Source organism: Macaca mulatta, chromosome 6 (assembly GCF_049350105.2).
Source record: "Macaca mulatta isolate MMU2019108-1 chromosome 6, T2T-MMU8v2.0, whole genome shotgun sequence".
NCBI classification, from domain to species: domain Eukaryota; kingdom Metazoa; phylum Chordata; class Mammalia; order Primates; family Cercopithecidae; genus Macaca; species Macaca mulatta.
The window spans coordinates 62,104,457-62,130,302 of record NC_133411.1 but is presented as its reverse complement, the minus strand read 5'-3'; the positions used below and the strand labels follow the sequence as shown (position 1 = coordinate 62,130,302).

The following is a 25,846-nucleotide window of genomic DNA, read 5'->3' as shown; positions in this document are numbered from 1 at the left end:
ACACCTTCATTGTTCAATACAGTATCCACTACCTGCATTTCTAGTTCTCAATAGCTATGTGTAGCTAATGGCTACCATACTGGGCAGTACAAGCATAGATCATTTCCATCATTACAGAAAGTTCTATTGGACTGTATCACTTAGCACAACCCAGAGATGCCATCCATGACTATCTGTCTAGAGTATGCTTCCCTGTTACTCGCCAGCACATCTCTTTAATTCCATATAGCACTCATCACTAGTTGATATCTTTACTGTCTCCAATCACTAGAGACTTAGCTTTATGTGAACAGGGATAATATTTCTCTAGCATCCCCAATATATAGTAGGTGTTAAATAGGTATGTAGAGTGAATGAATCCATATTAGCCTGTGCAGAGTACATACATGCCTGTCTTTCTCAATTTAAACAACATAGATTCAGAATCACAGTCCTGGATGAGATAGGAAGCATTATTATCTAGATGGTACATGATAGCCACTTTTTTCATTGGCCTTATTTTATAGTTTCTTGTTTCTGAGTTTCTCATTTCCTTGCAAGCTGCTTTGAATCAAGTGCCAGCTTGGATTAAGGCTTCCTTATATGTAAGCCTTAAAAGAAGAGATCAAAATTATAAATCAGGAACATTCAAGACATTTCCAACTGTCAGTGGAATACCTACAAGAAAGCAATTTGAACAGTTTCTATATTATCCCAATGGCTGATGATCTCATAAGAAGCAGGCAAGAAGCCGGGCGCGGTGGCTCACGCCTGTAATCCCAGCACTTTGGGAGGCCGAGGTGGGCGGATCGCGAGGTCAGGAGACCGAGACCATCCTGGCTAACACGGTGAAACCCCATCTCTACTAAAAATACAAAAACTTAGCCAGGCACGGTGGCAGGCGTCTGTAGTCCCAGCTACTTGGGAGGCTGAGGCAGGAGAATGGTTTGAACCCGGGAGGCAGAGCTTGCAGTGAGCCGAGATCGAGCCACGGCACTCCAACCTGGGCGACAGAATGAGACTGTCTGAAAGAAAAAAAAAAAAAAAAAAGCAGGCAAGAAAGCAAGTGCCCAAACACTTTTTTGGGATTTGCTTCCCTCTGTAGTTGGCACATCTTTATGCTAGTCTTAGGGACCAGAATGAGGGAGCAATTACACTGGATGGAGCTGCAAATCAACTTCTACCAACACCACATGGTGAGTTGGGAGGCAATAATCTGCAGAGAAGCTCCTAGGTGAACCCTGACTTGCACCAGTTAGACTTCTCCAAATTAAACCATCTATACCTCCTATACCTTGAGCTCAAACACTCATCTTCTTTTAAGTAAATAATGCCTTGTCCCTAATTTGTGACTATTGATTTTTATATGCTGTTTTCCCATCTGGAAAGTTCCCCTCACAAATCCTCCAAGAGAAATTTTTTCTTTCTTGGAGAGTTCTATTAGAATTCCAGAAACTTTGGCAAACCCTCACTGAGTTTTCATCCCTTAAACACTTTAGTAACTCCTCTGGCACCAGGTTGACTGTGTGCACATTTGTATCGGGAAGGCCTTTGTCTATTCGCCTTTCTTTGTCCTGTTATTTCTAATAATTGGAAGTTTCTCCATGGTAGACTCTAGGCCTGCTTTACTTTCTTGTCACATTGATCCCAAGATCTTGTCACTTCCACAGTAGTATAGGTGAAAAATAGATATTCCAGGGTTATGGAAGGAAAATCCTTAACTCTTGTTACTTAGTGTGTGATCTTGGGAAGCTTATTTTATCTGTGATTTTTGCTGTGAGATTTCAGTATGGTGATCACGAGGCCTAATGGATTTGTTGATTTTTCTCCCTCACTTGGAGCTGACCGTGTCAGGAAGTATTAACAAGTATGCTCAGGCAGTGACACATTGACACAATGAGGTTGGCTGTAAATAGTGAGGTCTATGCTCTAAGCAACCAATCAATCTTTAATGGTGCCAGGGCTACATGCAAGGTGTCAAGCCAGGCTGTCGAGGGAGATTCAGACACACGTGTGTGGCAGAAAAGGAGATTCACCATTCAAGAAAGGACCTGCTGCCCAATTGCAATGAGTGTGATTCACTAATGGCCTCTATCTATCTATTAACTCTTTTAGCCCTTCTAACCCCTTTATTTTAGTCCCATAAGGCTCATAACTGGCTTGCAGAATAGGATATTAATACAATCAGCAATGTGGAAATGTATCTACGAGATTAAATGAACTCGCTGGGGTTGGTATTGAGAGGGATTTACATAGCTTCTTGATACTTGGTGCTTGAATGGTGGTTGCTTGTGAGGTCTAGTTACATTTCCCTTGTATGATTATTTACCATTTTCAGTGGATGTCTTATCTTGCTTTAAAACCCCAAGACCCAGCAAAGCCTTTTTGGAAAAGTTGAGTGATCCTTAATCATGGTAGTAATTAGTTGAACTGTATCCCCTGGCTGAGTAAACAGGAGCCTGGAAGGAACAGGTGACCTGCCCAAGTTCATCTAATTAAGTAGTAACAAATCTTCATCATGACTGCCAGAACTGATCTTTGAAAAATAGACATATAAGATCTACTTGCATGAGAGAAAACAAGTTTAAACTGACATGGAGATATTTTAGGTTAAAAACTTCAGAGTTAGCCATTTCACTGAGGGTTTTCCTCTAGTTTGAGTTGCAAGTAGGTCACCATGCTAACAGAAGAAAACCCTATTCTAATTCCAACCTCTGACCTCATTCAATAATCATTGGCTTGATTCCACTTATGAATCAAGTTCTGTTAGCAGCTTCATGTGGGGACACCCTGTACTGATGAAGATCATCTTCTGGGACACAGTGATACTTCGTTTAGGTTTAGGAAGCAGAGAAGAGGACTGGGGTAAATCAGAGGTGGGTGTCAAGACATCCACTGGAGAGAAAGGGAAAAAGGACTCAGGAGAAAATTTTAAAGTCACAGGAGTTATTGGATATGGTAAGTGATAAAAAGTGCCTGATGACCTCTGCAGATCTGACCACTTTTTCTGAAAAAGAAGTGTCCATGATTTAAGAGTCATTATAATGAAAGATACCATCTTTCGGCTATTGAGGAATAATATTAAGGCAAAGATGAGACAAGATAATCATTCCCTACTTTGGCGTTGTGGGGTAGAAGGAAGAAGACTATATAAACTAGGTCAAAACTGAGTATTAAAAGTGCTCGGCTGCCTGTAATCCCAGCACTTTGGGAGGCTGAGGCAGGCAGATCACGAAGTCAGGATACGGAGACCATCCTGGCTAACACGGTGAAACCCCATCTCTACTGAAAATACAAAAAATTAGCCGGGCACAGTGGCGGGTGCCTGTAGTCCCAGCTACTCGGGAGGCTGAGGCAGCAGAATGGCGTGAACCCAGGAGGCGGAGCTTGCAGTAAGCCGAGATCGCACCACTGCACTCCAGCCGGGTCGACAGAGCAAGACTCCATCTCAGAAAAGAAAAAAGAAAAAAGAAAAAAAAGTGCTCAGCTGGGCGTGGTAGCTCACGCCTGTAATCCCAGCAGTTTGGGAGGTTGAGGCGGGCAGATCACGAGGTCAGGAGATCAAGACCATCCTGGCCAACATGGAGAAACCCCATCTCTACTAAAAAATATATATAAAATTAGCTGGGTGTGGTCATGCGTGCCTGCAGTCCCAGCTACTTGGGAGGCTGAGGCAGGGGAATCACTTGAACCCGGAAGGCAGAAGTTGCAGTGAGCCAAGATTGTGCCACTGCACTCCAGCCTGGCAACAGAGCGAGACTCCGTCTCAAAAAATAAAAATAAAAAAATAAATTAAAAAAAAAAGTGCTCATACTCTTTGTACTAGTAAGTCTATTACTAGAAATTATTCTTAGGATAGTAAGATGTGGACAGTTTTACAAGCAAACGTTCACTGTAATATTTATAATAGTAACTAATAAAGGATTTGTTAACACAGTAGTACATTTTTACAATAGTTTTATGTATCCTTTAAACATTTATGAAAAGTTTCAGTGAGATAGTGTATGCGTGATACAAAATTAGTGAAGGCAGTATTCTCCTTGGAAACAACAAAAGAATAGCTGGAAATAACAACTAATATGTTGAATTTTCTGGAAAGTTGGGGACCAAGTTGCAAAAATGCATTTCTGTTTTCATTTCTTGCAAGTTGACAGTTTAACAAAAAAATTTCATCCAAATTTGGCTAGCCAGCAGCCTTTATGGAATTTTAGAGTATGGACTGTCAAAATAATTTCTCTTTGCTTTTGACAAGCAACAGTGATGGCCTCTGTATTAGTCTGTTTTCATGCTGTTGATAAAGACATACCTGAGACTGGGCAACTTAGAAAAGAAAGAGGTTTAACGGACTTACAGTTCCACATGACTGGGGATGCCTCACGATCATGGCAGAAGGTGAAGCAGGAGCAGAGACATGTCTTACATGGCAACAGGCAAGACAGAATGAGAGCTCATGCTGGGAAATTCCTCCTTATAAAACCATCAGATCTCATGAGACTTACCACTATTATAAGCACAGCACAGGAAAGACTCGCCCCCATGACGCAACTTCCTCTCACCGGGTCCCTCCCACAATACGTGGGAATTCAAGATGAGATTTGGGTGGGGTCACAGTCAAACCATATCAGCCTCTTTCCTCAAAACCTATGCAGTAAGGCAATTGCCTCATGAGTTTACATGTTTCTTATGCATCTGGAAGAGGGTGATTCTTTTTACTGACAGCAAGGGCAGAACTAGGTTAATGAGATCATGTCTTGTTCTGGATGGCAGTCTTATTTGGCATACAGTATGGTAGGTTGATTAAATGCATTCTAACTTCTCTACACTCTTTCAAAAAGCAGGTATTGAGGCGATTGCTTCTGTTGCTACCAACCCTATCAGCTATGACTGCAGCTTCATGTAGTGGGTAGTGTATTATCTGTTCATACCAATTCAGTCAAGTTAGCCTCTTTCCTCTGTAGAGGCAGACTCATTGACACCTCAGAAAACATATAATTGGAAAAATGTGCTCCGTATGGAGTTCAAAATCTACAGGTTGTCGTTGTTGTTGTTGTTATTTTATAAGGACTCTTTCCTAAAATGCAATATGTGATTTTTTAATACATTACATTGACTACAAGGTTTTCATTGATGCCAGTCATAATGAATGTGCAAATTGTGTGAAATAAAGTGAATATTATGGTGCAGTCTTTGGAACTTTTCCTTGAACATATTCTTTCATCGCCCTGCTTTGGCGCCATATACTAATTCTTAGAGGCAGCAAGAACCACATTGACCCTAATGACCTGTTCAGGACTATCTTTCCCTAAGCTTAACTTTTAAAGGAAAGGCAGAAGTCACCTGCTCCTGAGTGGCTATCCTCCTCCGCAGAGAGACTGACAGGCCTCTCAAAAGCCTGATTGGGCTGTAGCCAACACACCATTTATCACTAAGACAATGGACCAAAAGGTGTCTCTTTGCTAACTCAAGCCCTTTATCTTAAAGTGTCCTTATTCACCAGGAAAAGCAAAACAAAGCAAAACAAACAAAAAATGTTCCATGACTATTTCTGCTCATTGAGAGGTTTTGTTTTCCAAATTAGTTTCAAACAAATTGTGCTGAAGAGTATAGGTTTATGGACGTCCATCTCCTCCAAAATCTAGGTGAAAATCTCTTCTAAACCTACATGTGTTTGAATTAAGAGAATGCCAGGGAAAATCAAAATTGGAACTAATGGCACTTTGGGAGACCGAGGCGGGCGGATTGCTTGAGTCCAGGAGTTAGAAACAGGCCTGGGCAACATAGTGAGACCTCGTCTCTACCCCCAAAATACAACAAATTAGACCAGCGTAATGGTGGACACCTGTGGTCCCAGCGACTCTGCAGGCTGAGGTGGGAGGATGCTTGAGCCGGGGAGGCGGAGGTTGCAGTGAGCGGAGATCGCACCACTGCACTCCAGCCTGGGCAACAGAGAGAGTCCCTGTCTCAAAAAAACAAAAACAACCTCCCCAACCCTTCCCGCCCCCCGCCCCCCGCCCCCCGCCCCCCGCCCAAACACTCACAACTCTCTGGTGGTAGGAATTCTCGTTTTGCAGCTGAGCAAACAGGTTGGGAAATTAGACAGCATACGTAAAATCACTTGGCTCACCAACCTACAGCTCCCTCTAGGGGGCTGCTTCGCTCTTATTGGTTATATACACATTTAGGGTTAATGCCACGGTTATTTAACAGAACTGTTTTGGTAGTCTCAGGTAAACTTACGGTACGGAAATTTGTTTCTTGAGGATACAAAAAAAGAAAAGTGTCAAGTTAGGGGGAAAGTAAAAATTCAACTCCTAAAACATGTGTACAGTCAGGCAGTCACTTCATAAAGAGTTCAGTTGATGAAGTTTCACTCTTGAAATTTCACTGTATATATGCAAACCCTAACTATTAATACAGGTGAGAGCATCCACCTTATCTTCCATTCTCCCTAAGCCCTGAGGGTGGGAATGGGGGGGCACTCCAATCACCTGAGCCTAAGTACATAGCTGTGTCTGGCATGGTCTAGTTATTTATAGCCTCAAAAAACAAAAAAAAGAAAAGAAAAGAAAAGAAAAAGCCAGTTTCTTGTCCGATTCAGGCTTTCCCTGCCTAACCCCACTAGCTTAATGCGATGTTGACATTACCAGGAAATGCACAAGTCCCAAATGCATCTTACAGATGTTTTTACCTCTTGAAATAATATCGGGTCACAAATATTGTTACTTGTGTGTTTTTTTTTTTTTTTTTTTTTTTTTTTTTTTTTTTTTTTTTTTTGCAGAGATTCTATTGCTCATTTGACTCGGGGGCGTTGGATTTGTGCTGAGTGTAATTTCACTCCAAGCATGCAAACTGATCACTTCTTCCCGTGTGTTTGGGGAGTACAAGTGACTACTGCGAGTCCTCACATGTTTTTCTTTTCCTTTTCACGTGGAGGAAAGCGAATTATCCTAGGACTGTTTGGCATTCTACGCAGGGGTTCGAAGATGGGTTCCTCAGTCAACTCTGGCTGCGCGCGGGGGCCTGTGTGTACTCAGGGACACCAGGCTGGAATCGTCCGCCTTAGTTTCAAATGATAAAAGTGCGGAGGGTCTTTCTGCCCCTAAGTCGCGTACAGGACTGCCTGTTTACGGGGTACACTTCCACACACTTCTTTCCCGGTGGTGCCGTCTCGTGGCGGCAAAGCCTTTAGGAAGGCTCTCTGGGGAGAGAGATGATCAGTGGCGACCACGCCTCCCACGTTACAGCGCTCGCTTCCTACTGGGGGTAGGCGGGGACACCAAGGCTCTCCAGCCCGGGAACACGGAGTTCAGCTTCGCTGTACCCAACTGGGAAGCTGTAGAAACACAAAACTCGGGCGGCGACAGCACCAGTCGCTTTTCCGCTCTCTTGGCTCTTTCTTCCGCTTGCACCACCCCCACCCCAGCCGCACCGCCCCAACCCCGGCTCCTCCGCTCACCGCACACAAACCCACACCCCCCGCCGCTCCCGCGTTTCTCTCTCACCACCGACTGGGGCCTGCCTTTTATAGGCGCCGCAGCCAATGAGCGCGCCTCTTTCCTTCTGCCCTCCCGCCTGGCCAATCGCCGCGCCCCTTGTGTAATCTCCGGCTAGTCGGCTGCTTTCGGCTATTTTCGCTGTTGCTGGCTTTTTCAGCAGCTGCTTGTTCGCAGCCAGAGACGCTGCTTTTTTTTCCGGGTTCGAAGCCGTTCCGGATGCTTTAGGCTGCCGGATGTCTGATCTCCGGATAACTGAGGCGTTTCTGTACATGGATTATCTGGTAGGTGCATGGCAGGGGTGGCATGTCGCCTCTCGGATCTCGGCGTGCCCGATGGCCCCCTGCCTTGAGGAGCAGCCTTTTTGCTTTCTTTCTTTGGGATAGGATGCCTCTGGGGTTCTTTCTCCCGCAGCCGGCTCGGAAGCCGTGCCCTGGACTCGGAGGGGCAGCCTCCAGGGCGGCGGGTGGTGGAGCTGACAGGTAAAGGTGCGGCCTGGGCCAGCACGGCTGCGGGGCGAGGGTCGCGCTGGGGCTGCTTGAGAGATGGGGCGGCCGCGGCGGCGCGTCCCCTGCCCGCGATCGGTTTCCTGGCTTCCCTCTGCGCTCTCCGCAGAGGACTTTCTTTCCGGGGGAGCGGGAGTTTTCCGCTCTCCCTGGAGCAGAACTCCAGGTGCTATTAAAGAGCCATAACCAGAATGGCTCACTAAGTGCCCAGCAGCCCTGGTCATTTGATTGTTATTAAATCTCTAAAGCTATGACCTCGGTCGTGGCGGGGTTTTAAAAGCACATTACCATAAAGCAGACGGTTCTAAACTACCTCGCAGGCTGGTCCGAACAGGACTGAGTAGGGACAGGTATTGCCCCACCATTCCGGTCTTGGGTGCGTGCTGCTGTTCCACTGTGCACGGACTGGAACCCGGCTGTTTAGGCCAGGCTTGTGCTGAGAAGTTTAGGTGGGAAAAGTGTCAGCACAGTGCTGGGACCGAACATCATTTTAAAAATGGACTTCTGTGTGTGTCTTAGTGGAATTATGCGAGCGGAAATTATGTTTCCCCAGAGCTGCTTGTTTGCGTTTAAGGGGATCCTCATTTACAGGGACTGTGTTCGATCCTATATGATTACTTTGTTTACCATGTTGGGCAGAACCGCTATTGCCATGCAGAGTTGAAGTAGACGGTTAGAAACATTGACCCTCCTGTCATCTTGAGCACATGCACTCGGTTTTCGACTGCAGAGTCTCTGCCTGGCAGAGATTTGCCAGTGCCTTCTAGGAATTACACTTAAGGCTGTACAGAGAAAGTCTGTGCATGCTTTGATGGCCAAGAAACGCCGGACCGGCTTTGTACTGTCATCTGTGTATTGGGCTTATTTTAGTGTCCATAAAGAAAATGTTTCTCCTAATGCTTCAGAGCTTGATGGTCTTGGTGGGAAAGGATGGTGATTGCAGTTAATGCATGGCCTTGTGAATGGAGCTGAATCTAAAATTCTGAGTTCAAGTTCTGTTTTGTTGTTCATTTGTTGATGGCAGTAACTTCCTTTATCTTTGTGATAAAGGGATATTATTCACTCAGTACTGTAGCTGGTTAAGGGGGTTGTCTGATTATGAACACTCTTCACAATACAAGGTGCCCTGTAAGTTAAGAGAGCTGCCAAAGTGTCCAGAAGATTGTTTTCTAAGTTAAATAACAGATTTAATTTGTAACTTATCTTATATATTACAATACATGGTTTTTGTCTTGCAGTCTGCGTAAATTAAAGCCAAACTTTGTTGGGATAATTACCAAGTAGGAAAGGGTGACATTCTGTACTACTAAAAGCTAATTTTGAATACTTAAATAGTTCTTAAAAAAGAAAATCAGGTGGTTCTGACATTTTACTATTTTCTTTATTTACTGGATGTGTTTTAAATTTATAAATTGCATCACAAAGCCGTCTTTGAGGTGTCAAACCTATCAAAATGATTAGTGAAAACAAAATTGATAACTCTGGTTAATTACTCAGGCTAACCTCTAGATAGGCATAGTCTTAAGGTGAGTGGATGAATGTTTGTGGCCTCAAGGTTACCTTAAAAGCAGATTAATTTATTTGCCAATTTACTAACAGCTTTGTGTCAAATCAACAGGTCACAACTTTGACTTGGCTTTTTTATTTTCCCTGGGCTCAAGGTTACCCTAAAAGCAGATTCATTTCTTTGCCAATTTACTAACAGCTTTGTGTCAAAATCAGCAGGCCCCAAATTTGACTTGGCTTTTTAGAAAGTTTTACCTGCCATACATCTTAGTTTTACTTTTATATTTTAAAAAAATCATTATTTTGCCACTTTATCCGTCTAAAATTCACAAGTGCAGTGACCAACCCCATAAAAGCCACTGGCTACTCTTTGGAGGTGAGAAAAGAAATCTTAAAGGAAACAGTTTAGTTTTTGTGAGTGTGCTAAGTGTCCCCTGTGAAAAGATTTAAGAAAATTCTTTAGCATTAAACTGGATGGAAACAAACAGAAAAACCATCTCAAAACAAAAAATTAGCCCTCCCGAGATGGCCTTTTTGTGTTCACTTTTGCTTATCGACTTTGAGAGAAAATGATGTGCCACACATTATTCTTCTCTTCCTGTCTTTCGGATTGATTTGCTTGCTTATGCATACTCTGTGTGGTGTTTATTAAAAGCCTTATTTCTGAGGAATAATAATTTATTTGCATCTGGTATCTTATTGAAAAAAATTCCTGAGTTCTTTTACTTACCTTGCAGGAAAAAAAAAAAAAAATGCATCTTTCATTCCAAGTTTGACTCCAGACTTTGCTGAATGGATTAGAGTAAGTTCCCTTTCCATGCACTTGACAAGAATAATGGTTTTTTCAGCAGTATTTGACAGTCTTGTGTTGTTCCTGTTGGAAACTGGAAGAGAGAGCTCTGTGTGTGTATGTATTGTTCGTTGTTCTTTGGGCTGGATGTCATCACTTAACCTTTTTATTTGGAGGAGAGTGGAAAGGAAGAGGGGAGAGAAAGGTGGAGGTGCTATTTTTTTTTTTTAACAGGATTAATCTTTTTAATAGGATTGAGTTATTAAAACAGATGAAGAAGCTCTACTGATCTTCGAGGTCGCTGTTCATTTCTTAAAACAAATGTTCTCAGAAGTGACAGTCAAGGTGAGGGACAGGGTTAGTACTTTAATATTTAAGACAGGGTTTTATTGATTTCAGTCCAGGGAAAGAATAGAAATTTGCTAATCCTAATCAATTAGATGTATCACCTGGTGCAGAGCCTGACTTGGTTGTTGGCATGTATTAATAGTTAGGGCCCGATATTTTATTTGTTGAATCAGATGCATATGAAATGGAAAGGGAAATTCTGCTTTTTTCCACCAGTTTTTAAACAGAGACAAGATAAAATCTGTTTGGATTAGGTGTTTTGTTCTGGGGAATGCAGGATGTATCCTTTACTCTTAACTTGAAGATGATCAAGATATAATCCGTTTAGCCGGGGTGACAATTTAAACATAAAAATCTGTTTTCTGGTTGATGAGTGATTCTTCCTTGAAGGGCACACAACTTTTCCCCTTTCATGATGGGGTTTAAAGGCCTTGTTTACATCTGCCAGGTTTTTTGGGTAAACATTTAGCTGCTGTCCCAACAGGCAGTATCAGCATCTTACTCTTTCTTCTCATAGGTATAACTAGTAACACAATGTGCAAAGGTTTTTGAATAAGGTAGGAGAAAATAGTCAGGTTAAAATGAAAGAGCAAAACACATTTCTCGAGTTTTCCTGGGAGGTTGGACAAGATCAACTTCTAGATTCCATTCAGTTCAGAATTTTCTGTCTTGACTCATGTGATGGTTGATGTGGAATTAACCTTTTTCCCTTTGTGCCATCAAAACAACAGTGGTAGAATTGGTTGTACTCTGTGTAATACCTGTGATGATTAAATGAGATAGTGGAGGGAAAGCCATTTGTAAACAGTATGTTGCTTTTCAAATATAAAATGTTAATAATTGTGTGACTGGGCAAGGTGGCTCATGCCTGTAATCCCAGCACTTTGCGGGGGTGAGACAGGTGGATCACTTGAGGTCAGGAGTTCAAGACCAGCCTGGCTAACATGGAGAAACCTCATCTCTACTTAAAATACAAAAATTAGCTGGGCGTGGTGGCGCATGCCTGTAATCACAGCAACTTGGGAGGCTGAGGCAGGAGAATTGCTTGAACCCGGGAGGCAGAGGTTGCAGTGAGCCGAGATCACACCACTGCACTCCAACCTGGGCGACAGAGTGAGATTTGGTCTCAAGACATACAAAAAAAGACGTTAATGTATTGTGATTATGTTGCTGATGTTACTTTTATACGTCCTGTAGAATGACTGTTACTGCTTAGTGGTATTGACATACCTTTTAAACTAGTCTCAATTTATGGAAATACTGGGAGTTGTAAGCAACAGTCAGGAAGTCACAAGACTCTTTTAAGATTCTTTTAAAAGCTATGAAAATAAAACCCATTTGAATAATTTATCTATTCAACAAATATTTATGGAGCCCCAACTTTGTGCATGGCCCTGAAAGTCATGGAGGATGAGCCCTCAGCTATAATATCCTCCTTGGCTGCAGGACTGGCAGGTGTTTGGCTCTAGAGGAACCTGTGGCAGGACAGGTTAAGTAAGGCACATAGGGGAGGGGTAGCTTCTGATGTGCTTCTTTGCTTTTTGTACATTTCTCTCATTTTATGTGTTTTATTGTGAACTAAAATATGAACTTAGACTTGAAAATGTGACAAGTAAAAATGGTTGATAAGTCTTGGATGCTAATTGTCAATTAATATTCATTGCATTTGTATATAGTAGCCCCCACCCTCCTATCCAGTTTTACTTTTCAAAATTTCAGCTAACCATGGTCCACCGAGGTCTCAAAATAGGTGAGTACAGTACAATAATATATTTTAAGAGAGAGAGAGAGAGACCACATTCACACAACTTTTATTATAGTATATTGTTATAATTGTTCACTTTTATTATTAGTTATTAATCACTTACTGTTCCTAATTTACACATTAAACTTCATCATAGGTGTGTGTGTATAGGAAAAAATATAGTGTGCTATTTGCTATGTTAGTTAGTTCTATGACAGCTCAGTACTATCTGTGGTTTTAGGTATCCACTGGGACTTGGAATATATCCCCCATGGATGAGGGGAAACTACTGTACCATGTTGGGGATTTTTTTTTTTTTTGAGACAGAGTTTCTCTCTTGTCACCCAGGGTGGAGTGCAGTGGGGTGATTTCGGCTCATTGCAACCTCTGCCTCCTGGGTTCAAGCAATTCTCCTGTCTCAGCCTCCTAAGTAACTGGGATTACAGATACTCACTACCATGCCCAGCTAATTTTTATATGTTTAGTAGAGATGGGGTTTCACCATGTTGGCCAGGCTGGTCTCAAACTCCTGACTTCAGGTGATCTACCTGCCTCGGCCTCCCAAAGTGCTGGGATTACAGGCATGAGCCACCGCGCCTGGCCAGTGTTTGGCATTTAATAAGATTAGATTTGATAAGGTTAGTTTAATAAGATTTCTTTGTAAAGACTGGTAGACCTGACCTATTTAGTTTCTTGGTTATAGGCTGTATCTGCCATCATAAAAATTTATGTGTCAGTGGGGAAGATGTTGCAGAGAATTGGGTCGATTCAACAAATCTCTCACCATTTGCAGATAAAAACCAGCTAACTAACCAACAATAGAAACCCATAATGTACTACAAAGGGCAGAGCCCACAGGCACTATGAAATTGTCAAGGATCCTCCTTGAAAAGAGGAGTGAAGGTACATTTGTGATTTCATATTATGTTCAGTTATCTGTGAACTGAACTTCTTTATTGATAAAAAAAGTACATTGTTTTAAACTCTGAATATCTATGAACATTGTAAGTTGTATTTATTTTGACTAACTGTAAAGTGATAATGTAGGTCAAACACTTTTTAGTCTAAATGTCGACTGGATTAGGCAGTCACATTAAATATTCCTTTCTTAATAATTTATAAGATAAAAATTATCTGAGCACAATAAACAGATCTACCATATATGGAGTTCACATAGCAAAAATGTTTTGAGCAAATCCATACCATTAGGTAGGAACTTTTCTCCAAAGGTGTTAGGTCTGGTTCCCAAACTTCTGTGGCTCTAGTCTAACAGCATGAGCCCTTGGAGAGGACACATAGGGACCTTGATTCATGCCCTCCAGGGACTTGCATTCTGAAAGATGTCAAAGCCACATGCTTGTTGGCATGTGGGCAGTGCTGGGGTGGGGGGTGAGAGGAGATAAGCATATGAGTTATAATTAGGAGGGCAATATCTGTTAACATTTGTTGAACACTTACTCTGTGTCAGTGTTCTAAGTGCTTTGCATGTGTCTTAGCATTAAAATGAGACTCAGGGAGGTTGTGTCATTTCCTCAAGTTCACACAGCTAGCAAGTAGTTGAACTGCGCTTGTGGCCCCAGGGCCCTCCCTCTTCATTGCCTTCTACCTACAAGTAGTTCCTTTGTGTTGGGCAGAGGCTCAGGCAGCTTGGTGTTAAAGCAGTTGGGATGCACTCAAAATTTTTAGTATATTGCTTCTTAAGTAAACAGGTACAGAAAAGTGGTACTTGACCACTGCTTTGTTAAAGAAAGCAGTGGCCATGAGCAGGCTGGCTGATGTGCCCTTGTCCCCAAGGACTGTGGCAGGTGATTGTTACAGAGAAGGCTGGCTGGGAAGAAAACTATGTTGTGTGCTGGGAACTCCTGCCTTACAGTCTCCTTACCCTGGTCCGTCACTGAGGTGATCTTCAGTATCTAATGTTCCATCAGGTGACCACATATAGATTTTCAGGCAACCTCCTTACTCAGCCCCCTAGTGTCACTTTCAGGGCACATTCCTACCTGCCCCAAGCCCCAGTTTTGTTTCGTTTCGTTTTTCTCCCCTCCCCACCACCCTCTCCTCCCCTCCTCTCCCCTCTCCTCCTCATTCTTCTTTTTTTCCTCTCCTCTTCTTTTTTTTTTTTTTTTGACAGGGTCTCACTCTGTCATCCAGGCTGGAGTGCAGTGGTGCAATCTCCTTACTCAGTCCCCTAGTGTCACTTTCAGGGGCACATTCCTACCTGCCCCAAGCCCCAGTTTGTTTGTTTGTTTCTTGCTTGCTTGGTTTCTCTTGCTTTCTTGCTTGGTTGCTTGCTTGCTTGACAGGGTCTCACTCTGTCATCCAGGCTAGAGTTCTGTGGCTTGATCTCAGCTCATCACAACCTCTGCCTCCCAGGTTCAAGCAATTATCCCACCTAAGCCTCCTGAGTAGCTGGGACTATAGGCATGTGGTTAATTTTTGTATGTTTTGGTAGAGACGGGGTTTCACCATGTTGCCCAGGCTGGTCTCGATCTCCTGACCTCAAGCAATCCACCTATCTCAGCTTCCCAAAGTGCTGGGATCACAGGTGTGAGCCGTCGTGCTCAGCCCCGTTTCTTTTGAAGGGGTACTGAGACTGCTATGTTCCTTTGCCACGTGCTGCCTGGGAAGTCGGCTGTTCCCAGCAGACACTAGGCCATAAGCAGCCTGTTGCTTCTGGACTTCAGCCGGGCAAAATCTCCTGATGGTATTAACTTGATAAAGGATTTATTTCTAAGGTAGACTAAAGAGAAGGAAAGCTTGTTAGGGAAGGTCTTGTAACTGTTGTAGGTGACAAGAAATGGGAATTTCCTCTGATACCTCCCACAAATTAAATTATTGAGGGGCTTTTATTTTGGATCCTGCAGCCCCCTGTGTTATGACGTGGCTCTCCCCTGTTGTCTCTCCGAATGCCCCAGGTGTTTGGATGAGTCTAAGAAGCCCAGTTCTGGTTGACCCTCATTTTCTGAGTGTCTGTAAAGTACCTAGGCACATCTACTTTTAGCAGGGCTGGCTTCCCAGCCGTGCAACCACTGGGTTCAGAAGAGCCCCGTGCTTGGTTTACTGCTCTTTGGTCACTATCCTGAAAAAAAAAAATCTTAATTTTAGAACAGGGCTTTGCGTTTTCATTTTGCACTGGGCCCCACAATTTATAAGGCCAGTTCAGATTTCTAGCACTAAATACATAACTGGCATCTTTGTCTGTAACCTGCATCATTGCTGGTTCCCTGACCATCTGAATCACCATTTTATCACTGGAATCTAGTCTGGTGTCTGGTAAATACAGGACTGTGTACCATTTACAGTGCAGAGTGTTTTACTTGGATCACCAAATTTAATCCTCCCAATAGTCCTGTTAACCAGGTATTGCTGACTTACAAAGACATGGCAACTTAGAAAAGAGGAAACTTGAGACTCTGAAAGGTTGAGTGTTGCCCAGAATTGCATAACCAGGGGAGGGTCAGGGTCAGGGTGTGGGCTTGTCTGATTCTAAGCCCATGGCCGTGAGCATTCTTTGGTGCTGCTTACCTATTATAATTAATAATTATTGGGAGGATGAGTGAGAGAGACTATGCGAACCATAGATAACAATTCTGGAAATTGAGGCATCACTCGATTGTTTCTGTCACCTGGTTGCCTGTGAGAGGCCCTCTGGGAACTCAGTGACAGTGCAGCTCCCACTGGGAAAGTTGTGTGGGTTTGTGTTTGAGGTGGGAGTCTGCTCACTGATTTTATTTTCACTGATTACCCACTCTCTGCTTCACTGTGCATAAAGGTAGGTGTTCTGCCCTGTGGCTCATAGAGCCAAACACTCCTACATGATTTTGATAGTAACTCACCATCTGAAAAGTTGCATTTGCAAGCCACTCTCATTTATCAAGTTCCTCTGTACCTAGAGTTGCAAGCCACTCTCATTTATCAAGTTCCTCTGTACCTAGAGTTGCAAGCCACTCTCATTTATCAAGTTCCTCTGTACCTAGACCTCTGGACTGCTGCTTTCAGAGTTGAGGACTTATCCCACTAATTGTATCCATGTCTCTCCGAAAGGGATTCCCCTGTGTTCTTTTTTCAGCAGGAGAGCTGCTGCTCTGACCTCTTTCTCGGGGAAGGGAATGACAATCTGGAGGCACTCCAGGACCGTTGATTGAGGCATTGGAGGTCTAGACCCGTTCCTAATCAGTGTAGACATGGAGTCAGGAGCTAAACAGAGATACAATTCTTTCAGAGTTTTATTTCTAATTATGAATTATTTTAAGCACTCAGAAAAGTACAGAAAATAATACAACAGACTTCTATGTACCTGCCTTCCTGATTGAACAGGTGTTAACATTTTGCCATTTTGATTTCAAAACTCTGGTGATCTTTAAATGAAACTAAAGACTCCTGTTCCCTGCATGCTTCCTCCTCCACCCTTTTCAGTGGTGACCACTATCCCGAGGTTAGTAACAGTCTCATGCATGTTTTTGGCTTTTTATCATATATGCATGTGGGTGTAAACCATATATAGTATCATTTTGTGTGCTTTAAGAATTTTATCAAAATTGGAACATAATGTCCTGTCTTTTTAAATTTGCTTTTTTCCCTTTAAAAAATAGTTAAGTGAATAAGACGTTGGTCTGCCCTCAAGGTGCTTATGCTCCTGTAGGATGAAAAATAAACAGTTACATTTTGGGGTAGCATAGTCTATCTGGAGGGAAATAAAGACGACTAGGGTAGCACATGAAAGGGAACCTAACCTAGATTCCAGGGCCGAAGAGAACTTCCCAGGGGAGTCTTTTAACGTCTGCAACATTGAAGCTGAGTAAAGTTGGCCCAGTGACAGGCAGGGCCAGAGCCAGGCAAAAGGAATAGCTGTGCGGAGATTTGGGGGTGAATAACCCCATGACTTCAAGGAACTCCAGGGGTTCTGTGTTTTTGGAGCAGGGTTTGGAGCAGTGCTAGACATGAAGCTGCAGAGCCCAGCTAGGGTCATGTAAACCCTAAATGTTTGCCTGCAATGATATGGTCAGATCTGTCTGCAGTGCGGAGAAGGATTGGAAAGGGAGGGCAGACTGGAGCAAGACTAGTTAGGAAGATGTCCTGATCCAGAAATGAGATGATGGTGTTCACAACCAGGAAGGGGCAGGAGGGATGCAGAAATGTAGATGGATTCAGGCAACATTTAAGAATTGCCAGAATTTTGTAATTGGATGTGGAAGATGACAACAGAATAGATCTCAGGGATAATTCTTAGGTTTTTGGTTTGAGCATTGTTCTGGTTATCTAATACTGAGTAATGAACCACCTTAAAACAGTAGTTTAACACAATAACAATGTATTTTACTCGTGAATCGGGGGTTGACTGGGTTCAACTAGGCAGTTCTTGTCCAGGATCCCTCATGAAGTTGTAAACAGATGGAGGGTGGGGTCACCTCAAGGCTTCATACACATGCCTGGCATCTGGGCTAAGTACATTTCAACAGCTGGGTGCTGGACAAGGGTGGCCCCCGGGGCATCTCTCTTCATGTGGTCTTTCTGTGTGATGGCCTCAAGATAGCTGGACTTTTCATATTGAGGCTGAAGGCTCACAGAGCAAATGTACCAAGAGAAACTGGCAGAAACTGCCTGGTCTTTTCTACCCAATCCTCAACAGTGATGCAGTGTCACTTTTACTGTGTTCTTTTCATCAAGATAGTCAGAAAGGCATTGCTAGGTTCAAGGGCAGAAGAGAGATATCTCTTAGTGGGAGGAAGGTTGAAGAATTTTTGGACATGTTTTAAAACCACTGTAGGTATTGAGGTGGGTAATGGGGTCATGCACTGTGATCTGTAATCCCGAAGAAATAGCAGGTTGGGTGGGAAGGAGAAGTTTGATTTCAGAGTGCCTGAGTTTGAACTGCTTGTGCAGTAATTCAACTTGAGATTTCACGTAGGTAAATGGAAACTCAGAGGTGAGATTTGGAGATGTAGTTAAAACTAATACCTAGGGCCGGGTGCGGTGGCTCATGCCTGTAATCCCAGCACTTTGGGAGGCCGAGGCGTGTGGATCATGAGGTCAGGAAATCGAGACCATCCTGGCCAACATGGTGAAACCCCGTCTCTACTAAAATACAAAAAATTAGCCAGGCGTGGTGGTGCGCGCCTTTAGTTCCAGCTACTCAGGAGGCTGAGGCAGGAGAATTGCTTGAACCCAGGAGGCAAAGATTGCAGTGAGCTGAGATCGCGCTACTGCACTCTAGCCTGGCGACAGAGCGAGACTCCATCTCAAAAAAACAAAACAAAAAAAAGCTAATAGCTAACATTTATTGTTACATACTCTAACTATATTATTAATATTTTATGGGGGGCACAGTGCTCAGTGTTATTTATATGATATACATTTACTATTATCATTTTAGAGATTAGAAAACTGAAGCTTAGAGAAATTCAGTGTTGTGCCTAAGATGTGGTGGAGCCAGAATTTGAACCTAGGTCTGGTTAACGTCTGAGCTTACGTTTGCAACCACTTAGATGGTAGCTGAAGCCGTAGCCGTGCATGAGGGCTCAGTTGTGTGGGAAGGGAAAAGACTTGAGGATGCATATGGCCTCAGCCACTGCTGGCATGTAGTACACATGCAGCTTTTATGGGATCACCAAAAGAAAAGGAACCAAAGAGGAGCTTGGCAGCCAGGCATGGTGGCTTGTGTCTGTAATCTCAGCACTTTTGGAGGCCAAGGTGGGAGGATCACTTGGGACCAGGTGTTTGAGACTATACTGGACAACATAGTGAGACCCCTGTCTCTTATTTTACAAAAAAATAAGATAGCCAGTCATGGTGGCATTCACCTGTGGCCCCAGCTACCTGGGAGGCTGAGGCAGGAGGATCACCTGAGTCTGGGATGTTGAGGCTTCAGTGAGCCATGATCATGCCATGGCACTCCAGCCTGGGTGACAGAACAAGACCCCATCTCGAAACAAAAAATGAAAAGAAAGAAAGAAAAACAAATACCAACAACAACCAGAAAGAGGAGCCTGGGAGAAAGAGAACTGAGAGGCTGGAAGGAAACCTGGAGAGTGTAATGTCAAGCAGGCTGAGGATAGAGACTTTCCAAAAGGAGAAAGTGGCCAATTTTGGTAAACGTTGACCAGAGATCATGGAAAATAATGACTGGAAAATGACCACTGAATTCATGTCAGTGGTGACCTTGGCCAGAGGGCTGTCATCGGCCTTCTCGGGGTGCCGATTAGTGGAGGAGTGGGAAATGAGGAAATGATGCTGCTCCAATGAATGTTTTGTGAGACATTCACCAGGAAAGAGAAGAGAAAGGGCTGGAACCGGAGGGGCAGGAAGGTTGGGGGGTGGCTTTCCTTCAATGGGACTAGAGATGGTGCAGTGCTGGTGAAGTAGCATGTGAGGTCACTTTGCCAAGAGTGACTGAAATGTGGTCAGGTAGGGGCTTTAGCTGAGGAGGATTGAAGACTACTGAGGGCCGAGGATGACCAGGGACACAGAGGGTTGGTAGTTGTGTGGTGCTGAAGTCACAGACCATGACTTGGTACACATTTAGATGGTTGTGTGATTTCTTTTTTCTTTCCTTGTAGCCTTTGTAGCTGTCTAGATGTACTTTTAAGAAGGTGGGCAATTAGATTGGTAAGGGTTAGGGTTTTTCCTAATCTGAGGTGAATCCATAGGTAGACAATGGGGTGCGGAAACTTAGTACACTGGTAAGAGAATGTTTGAAATGATAGACTGAGATCTGAGTTATTGGAAAGGAAGGAAGGAACAGCAAATAGAAAGTAGAAGATGGAAGGGACTGGTTATCTTGATAAGGCTGAACCATAAATGTTGTAAGGAGTAACAAGTCAGAAAACTGGAGGGAAAGAAAGTTCAGTGTGGTTAGATAATAGGGGTGTGAACTGAAGACTGCAGAGGTAGACTCTCCAAGGGGAGGCCCCAGGGTGCGGCTATGGCTGGCAGCAGGTAAAAGATGGGGAGATCATGAGGCAGCAGAGGAAATACAGCCAAAGTGTCAGATGGATCATCCTCATGGAAGAAGTCACCAGGACCATAGCAGGGCTTGTGTTCGAGTGAAAGACTGAGCCAGATATCAGAAATCCTTAGTGAATGAGGCAGGGTTGGTTGACATCATTAACAAGTAGCAGTAGAGGACACTGGATAGAGTGTATTGTCCTGAGTCTTGAAAGGAGTGGGACGGTTGTGGCCCAAGAGTGGGGGAGGGTGGTTTCAAGGGATTGAGTTAGGCCACAAGATAGAGGGTACATTTAACAGAGCTTTTGTGGATGTAGAGGAGTTTGTTTCATGGTTGAGTGCTGCAGGCTTTGGGTTGAACTCCTTGGCTTCACCAACTATTCTGTGTAACTTTGGCAAGTTAGTTGCCTTTTCAGTGCCTCACTTTTCTCATTAGTAGAGTGAGGACAGTAAGAGGAACCTCCTCTTGGACTTGCTGTGAAGAGTAACTGAAATAATACACATACTCTTAGGTTACTGCTTGTTACTTCCTCCTTTCCTGCCTCTTCTTGTTCTTCATAATAGCAAAAAAGCAATCACAGTATTTATATTGGTAGATACTCTCTAGGGGCTTTACTTATTGAATCCTTAAACCAACTCTGTGAGGTAGGTGCTAGCAGTATCATCTCAATTTTTCCGATGTCAAAACTGAGATGTAGAAAGAATAAGGACCTTGATTAAGGAAATACAGCAAGTTAAGAGGCAGAGCTGGGACTTAAACCCAAGAAGTTTGGCTCCAAAGCCCTCCTTCCTAACGAGTACTGCAGAGTTAATGCACCACCAGCACTGTGGCAGAGGGTTCTATGGAAAGGCTGGGGAGGGCGGGTACTAGTGTGAGATGGGCTTATTGGAAGGGAGGCACAGAGTAGTGTACAGTAAGGATGACCTTAACATGAAAGATGTTATTTCATCTAGCAGTTCCCTGGTTTAGGGAGCTGGGAGAAGATTAGGCCCAGGTTAATTGTGCTACAGAGGGTCCTCGTTCAGATTACTAAACCCACAGCTCAATTACTGGATTCTTAAGACTCTCGGCCTATTTTTTTCTACTAAGAGGGGTTGCACTTCCGGGGGAGTTCTGGTTCCTGGTGAATGGGCAGACTGGACCCCCTCAGGGGACTCAGTTGCTGTCTGGATCTATCACAGGGCTGGATTTCTTTGGAGGGGTCCCTGGGTTTGAGTCCTGCCAGTTTCAGGTTCCCAAGGCAGAGAACTCACAGTTTGAAGTGCTGAGTCCAGAAGCTAATGAAGATGGCCCAGGCCAAGTCCTTTCCAACAGGACTGAAATCTGGTCGCAGGCAGTTGTTGGAGCCTGGAGTTTGTTTTTTTGTGGGCAGCCTGCTTAGGGCTGTTTTGTTAGGGCAGTTTGTGAGGTTAGCCCTCATATGTTATGTCTGGAACAATTGTATAGTAATCTGGATGCATTGTTAGTAAAGCTAAAATGGGCTCTGTGATCCTGACTTCTACCTAATTAAAATGATCAGAAGCATAGTATTGTGGAAATCATTTTTAGTTTTCTCTCCTCCCATTATTTAAACTTCTCTTCTCCCAACCTTTCACTACCAAAACAGAATTCAGGGTCCTTCCAGGGCCACTGCAGGGCTGCCTTAGACAGTGAGGCCTATTAGATGCTGCACAGAAGTGCCTGGCCAAGGGGGCAAGTGGGGCTGAAATCCAGCCCCTGCTTGGCTTGCCCAGATACCCATTGTGAACTGGCACAGAGGTGCCTAATGTGCTAGCCATGACGCTGCCTCGGGCCTTTGGTGCTGTCTGTGTTATAGGACAGAGCACATTGTGGCATAGTGCAGGGCTGGGTTGCAGGCCTCTTAATATGCGCAGAACCTAGCACAAGTACACATGACAGGTGCCGAGTAAATATTTGTTTGGACTGAGATGCTGCACATAATAATGGTTAGGGGCACAGCCAGATTGCCTGCCTTTGCATTACAGCCTTGTGACTTACCTGCTCTGCAGCCTCTGTGCCTGTTTCCTTCTATGCAAAGTGGGTGTAATGATAGTATTAAATACCTACCTCACAGAACTGAGTTAATGTATATATAAAGCATTTAAAAGAGAGCCTAATTCTGTAAGTACTAGAAAAGTGTTTGTTTGTATGTAAAACAAAGACTTATGGTACTGTTGTCACCAAAAAGATTTAACTCCATTTTGATTCATTTTCTCCATACCAGCCTTTCAAAAATCTCCCTGCCTCTGCTTAATAAGCATAGTGTAGGGTAACTGGGTTAAAGACACTGCAGCTGCTTGCTGGTGTTTTAAGTGGTGGCTATTTCTGATTCACAGGGTGAAAGGCCCTGGCAGGGAAGAGGGTGGCCCACATCTCTCCTCAGGCCAGTTCTGCTTACAGCTGTTATCTGTGTTTGGCCACACGAGCCGACTCACTTTGAACTGACTAGACGAGTTTTCTGAGGTGCTACTCTGGAATTCTGTTACTGTTTGGAGCCTTCAGTTCCTATTTCGTTGGAGTCCAACAATTTGAAAGTCAAGTTTCTGCTTTTGAGAAGCAGAGCATGTGATTTATTGGCCAGCTCTTTTATCCCTTCTTCCTGTATGAATGTTTCCTGAGAGGCAGGGTATGGTAGAGGAAGGAGCATTGAGACGATTTATTGGGTAATGTTGCTGTTCTTGGTCATTTTGAATGTTTCCTGAATGAGACTGGTTCTTTTTTCAAGTTACTGGGCTAAAGTAGAAAACCTCTTGGGATTATTGGATTCCTCTCTTTGTTTCATTTTGTATAGAAATGTATATTTTATATTGTTCACCAGTAATTTTTTTCAGTGTAACATACTTTTTGCTATGATTTCTTGGGATTTCTATGTGTATTTTAAAGGTTGGGTCATTTAGATGGGATCACTCAATTGCTCCTAGGTTTCCTTTGCACTTCCAGACTCTCAGGGTCCCTACTGACCTGGCCGTGGGCTGTGGGTAGCATTACTTTTTGAGCCTGGAGTGCAGCCCCTCCTTACTATTTCTGTGGATGCAGGCTGCAATTTTTGTACATTCTGAGATTCCTGTGCTAGTGATGTTTTAGTTTAATTATGTCATTATTTGGGCAGAATACCTAACTAACCTTGGGATCTTTGTTAATACCCTTAGGTGAATATTTTCCATTTCATGTCTTCTGAGTTCTTCCGGTTTTATCATAAATAATTAATTATGTGAGCTTAACATTCACTTGGAATAGTTTCATAAAATGGACTCAGTAAAAATTTTGATTCTATGTTGAGAAAGATCTTGCGTTGCTAATTCTTACTTCACATCAGATTCTTTGTAAGAGAACACAAGTATAATGAAACAAGTTGCTTAAAAAGTTGAAATTATAAAAGCTATGCAAGATGTGATGCATATTTTAATACTTTCTACAAAGGTTGTCTTGAATAAACCATCGTAAAAATGAGTGATTATTAAAACATGAAGGAGATGAAGAATCAAGAGTTATAGTAAGCTCACTGATGATTCAGTCTTTTCCTCATCTGTCTTAAAGCAGTTCTTTTCTGTTTCCCCAAATCCAGAGTGCATAAGAGTTCATCTGAGGGAAAGATTATGTATCCCAATTGCTTTATATAATTGCAGTGAGTGATATTAAGACAATAAGCAGTAGCAACAATAACAAATACATATGCTTCTAACACTGAGTGTGAGTAGTATTTTCCCGTGCATTCAAAATTAACCAGGACTTTTGTTTTATTAAATGATATTTTAATCAGTGTTTAGTTGCCTGAAATGAAACATAGTCACTTTAGGTCCTCGATTTTAATTCTGCTGTGTAGCACTGTGTTAAAAGATGTTGCAGCAAGACAGGGATCTGTCAGGTTTTAAAGTATTCTATAAGGCTGGATTTCAGTTAGTTTTGGGAGAAGAAAAGCCCTACCTTCCCTTCTTCCTAACCATCCTCTTTCCTTTTCTGACTTTCCTTACTCAGCAAATACTTCTTGGGAGCTTAATGGTTGGCAGGCATTTGGGCATCCTAAATAATGCAGGGATGACCCTTGTAACTACTGAGACTGTAGCCTATAACACTGAACGTAAAATACATACATCTTTCTTTCAACTACTGAACTCTGACTTAGTAGTTTGAAAGCAGCTGTAGATAATAGACAGGCAGATGGATGTGGTTGTGTTTCAACAAAACTTTGTTGCCAAAACCAGGCAGTGGACTGGATTTTCCCACAGATTGTAATTTGCCAGCCACTGGGTTATTGCATGATATTTTTCATTGGCATTGGAGTTTTGGCTTTTGGACTTGGGGAGAACCTTTAAAGAAGAGCAAGACAGTTTGGGAGGCCGAGGCAGGAGTTCAAGAACAGCCTGGCCAACATGGTGAAACTAAAATACAAAAATTACCTGGGTATGGGTGACACTCGCCTGTAGTCCCAGCTACTTGGGAAGCTGAGGCAGAATTGCTTGAACCCAGGAGGTGGAGGTTGCAGTGAGCTGAGATCGTGCCACTACATTCCAGCCTGGTGACAGAGTGAGACTTCATCTCAAAAAATAAAAATAATAATAATAATTTAAAAAGGATGATCTAATCAGTGGCTTTAGTTGTTTGAAGGGCATAATGTCTTCTATGAGTCTGAGCAGGTCAAGATCACAGGAAGGCCAGGTATTGGTTCAGGTAAAGAAGAATTCTCTTAAGATTTGTTCATCTTCCTTGAGTAGGAAATGACAGAACTGAAGCTGGCTCCCTGCTTGTTAGGGACATCATAGAAAGGAGTTCATGTACTGAGTGAGAGGTTCAAGTAGATGCAAAGTTCCTTTCAACTTTTTCCTTCTAGGTTGGTCCTAATGTATCAGCCAATCTCTCTTCACTTTAGTATGAGTTATTTAAGAAAACATTGTGGTATAGGGGAGGGACTAACATGTTTCTTTTCATTTAGGCAGTGGAGTTTTTTCCAATTAATTTTATGCAGAACTATTAAACAAGTGATATTTTAATGTATTTGACTTTTTACAAGCCTATGTTTATGATATTTACTTACATGTTTATTATTATATATTATCAGTGAGGACAATGAAGCTGTTTTGATGAACACAAAAACTGCATTTAGACATGGTTGAGAACTGAAGGCTTATCAAATAGTTTATTTGGTTCTGCATTTTGTTCTCTTTTTGGTGTAGCATCAAGGAAGAACAGGATTCCAACAGAATCATAGTTGCAAATGTTACAGATTGGAAAGTAGCTCACTGTGCAATGCTGAGCTGATCTTCAGTCAGAAGGCAGAACATAGGTTTTATCACGAGGCTTGATGTCTCCCCCCCACTCCAAGTTACTCTGGCGGCATGAATTATGCGTGGGTGGTTTCCAGTGTGTTAAAATTGTATATACAGTACGTTTGAATATGTTGTTTCTCATTTCAGTCTCTGATTAAAATTCGATTTCTACTTAAAAGTATTTCTTGAATATCCAACTGTCTCTTTGCAACACCGTGTGGGGTTGCAGAGTTGGAAAAGGACTGGCTTAGAATTAGACCTAGGCAGTAGT

General features: G+C 43.0%; 1 protein-coding gene across 3 annotated transcripts in view; it reads left to right on the top strand.

The window, feature by feature from the left end:
• Positions 1–7,612: 7,612 nt before the first annotated feature.
• The window catches only part of ARL15 (ADP ribosylation factor like GTPase 15), a 441,654-nt gene continuing 423,420 nt past the window's right edge, over positions 7,613–25,846 (top strand). For 2 of the 3 annotated variants that reach the window (XM_015140047.3, XM_078004127.1), the window contains exon 1: positions 7,613–7,756. In XM_015140047.3, the coding sequence (XP_014995533.1) occupies positions 7,709–7,756 (48 nt within the window). In that variant the 5' untranslated portion in view covers positions 7,613–7,708. 3 annotated transcript variants of the gene reach the window in all.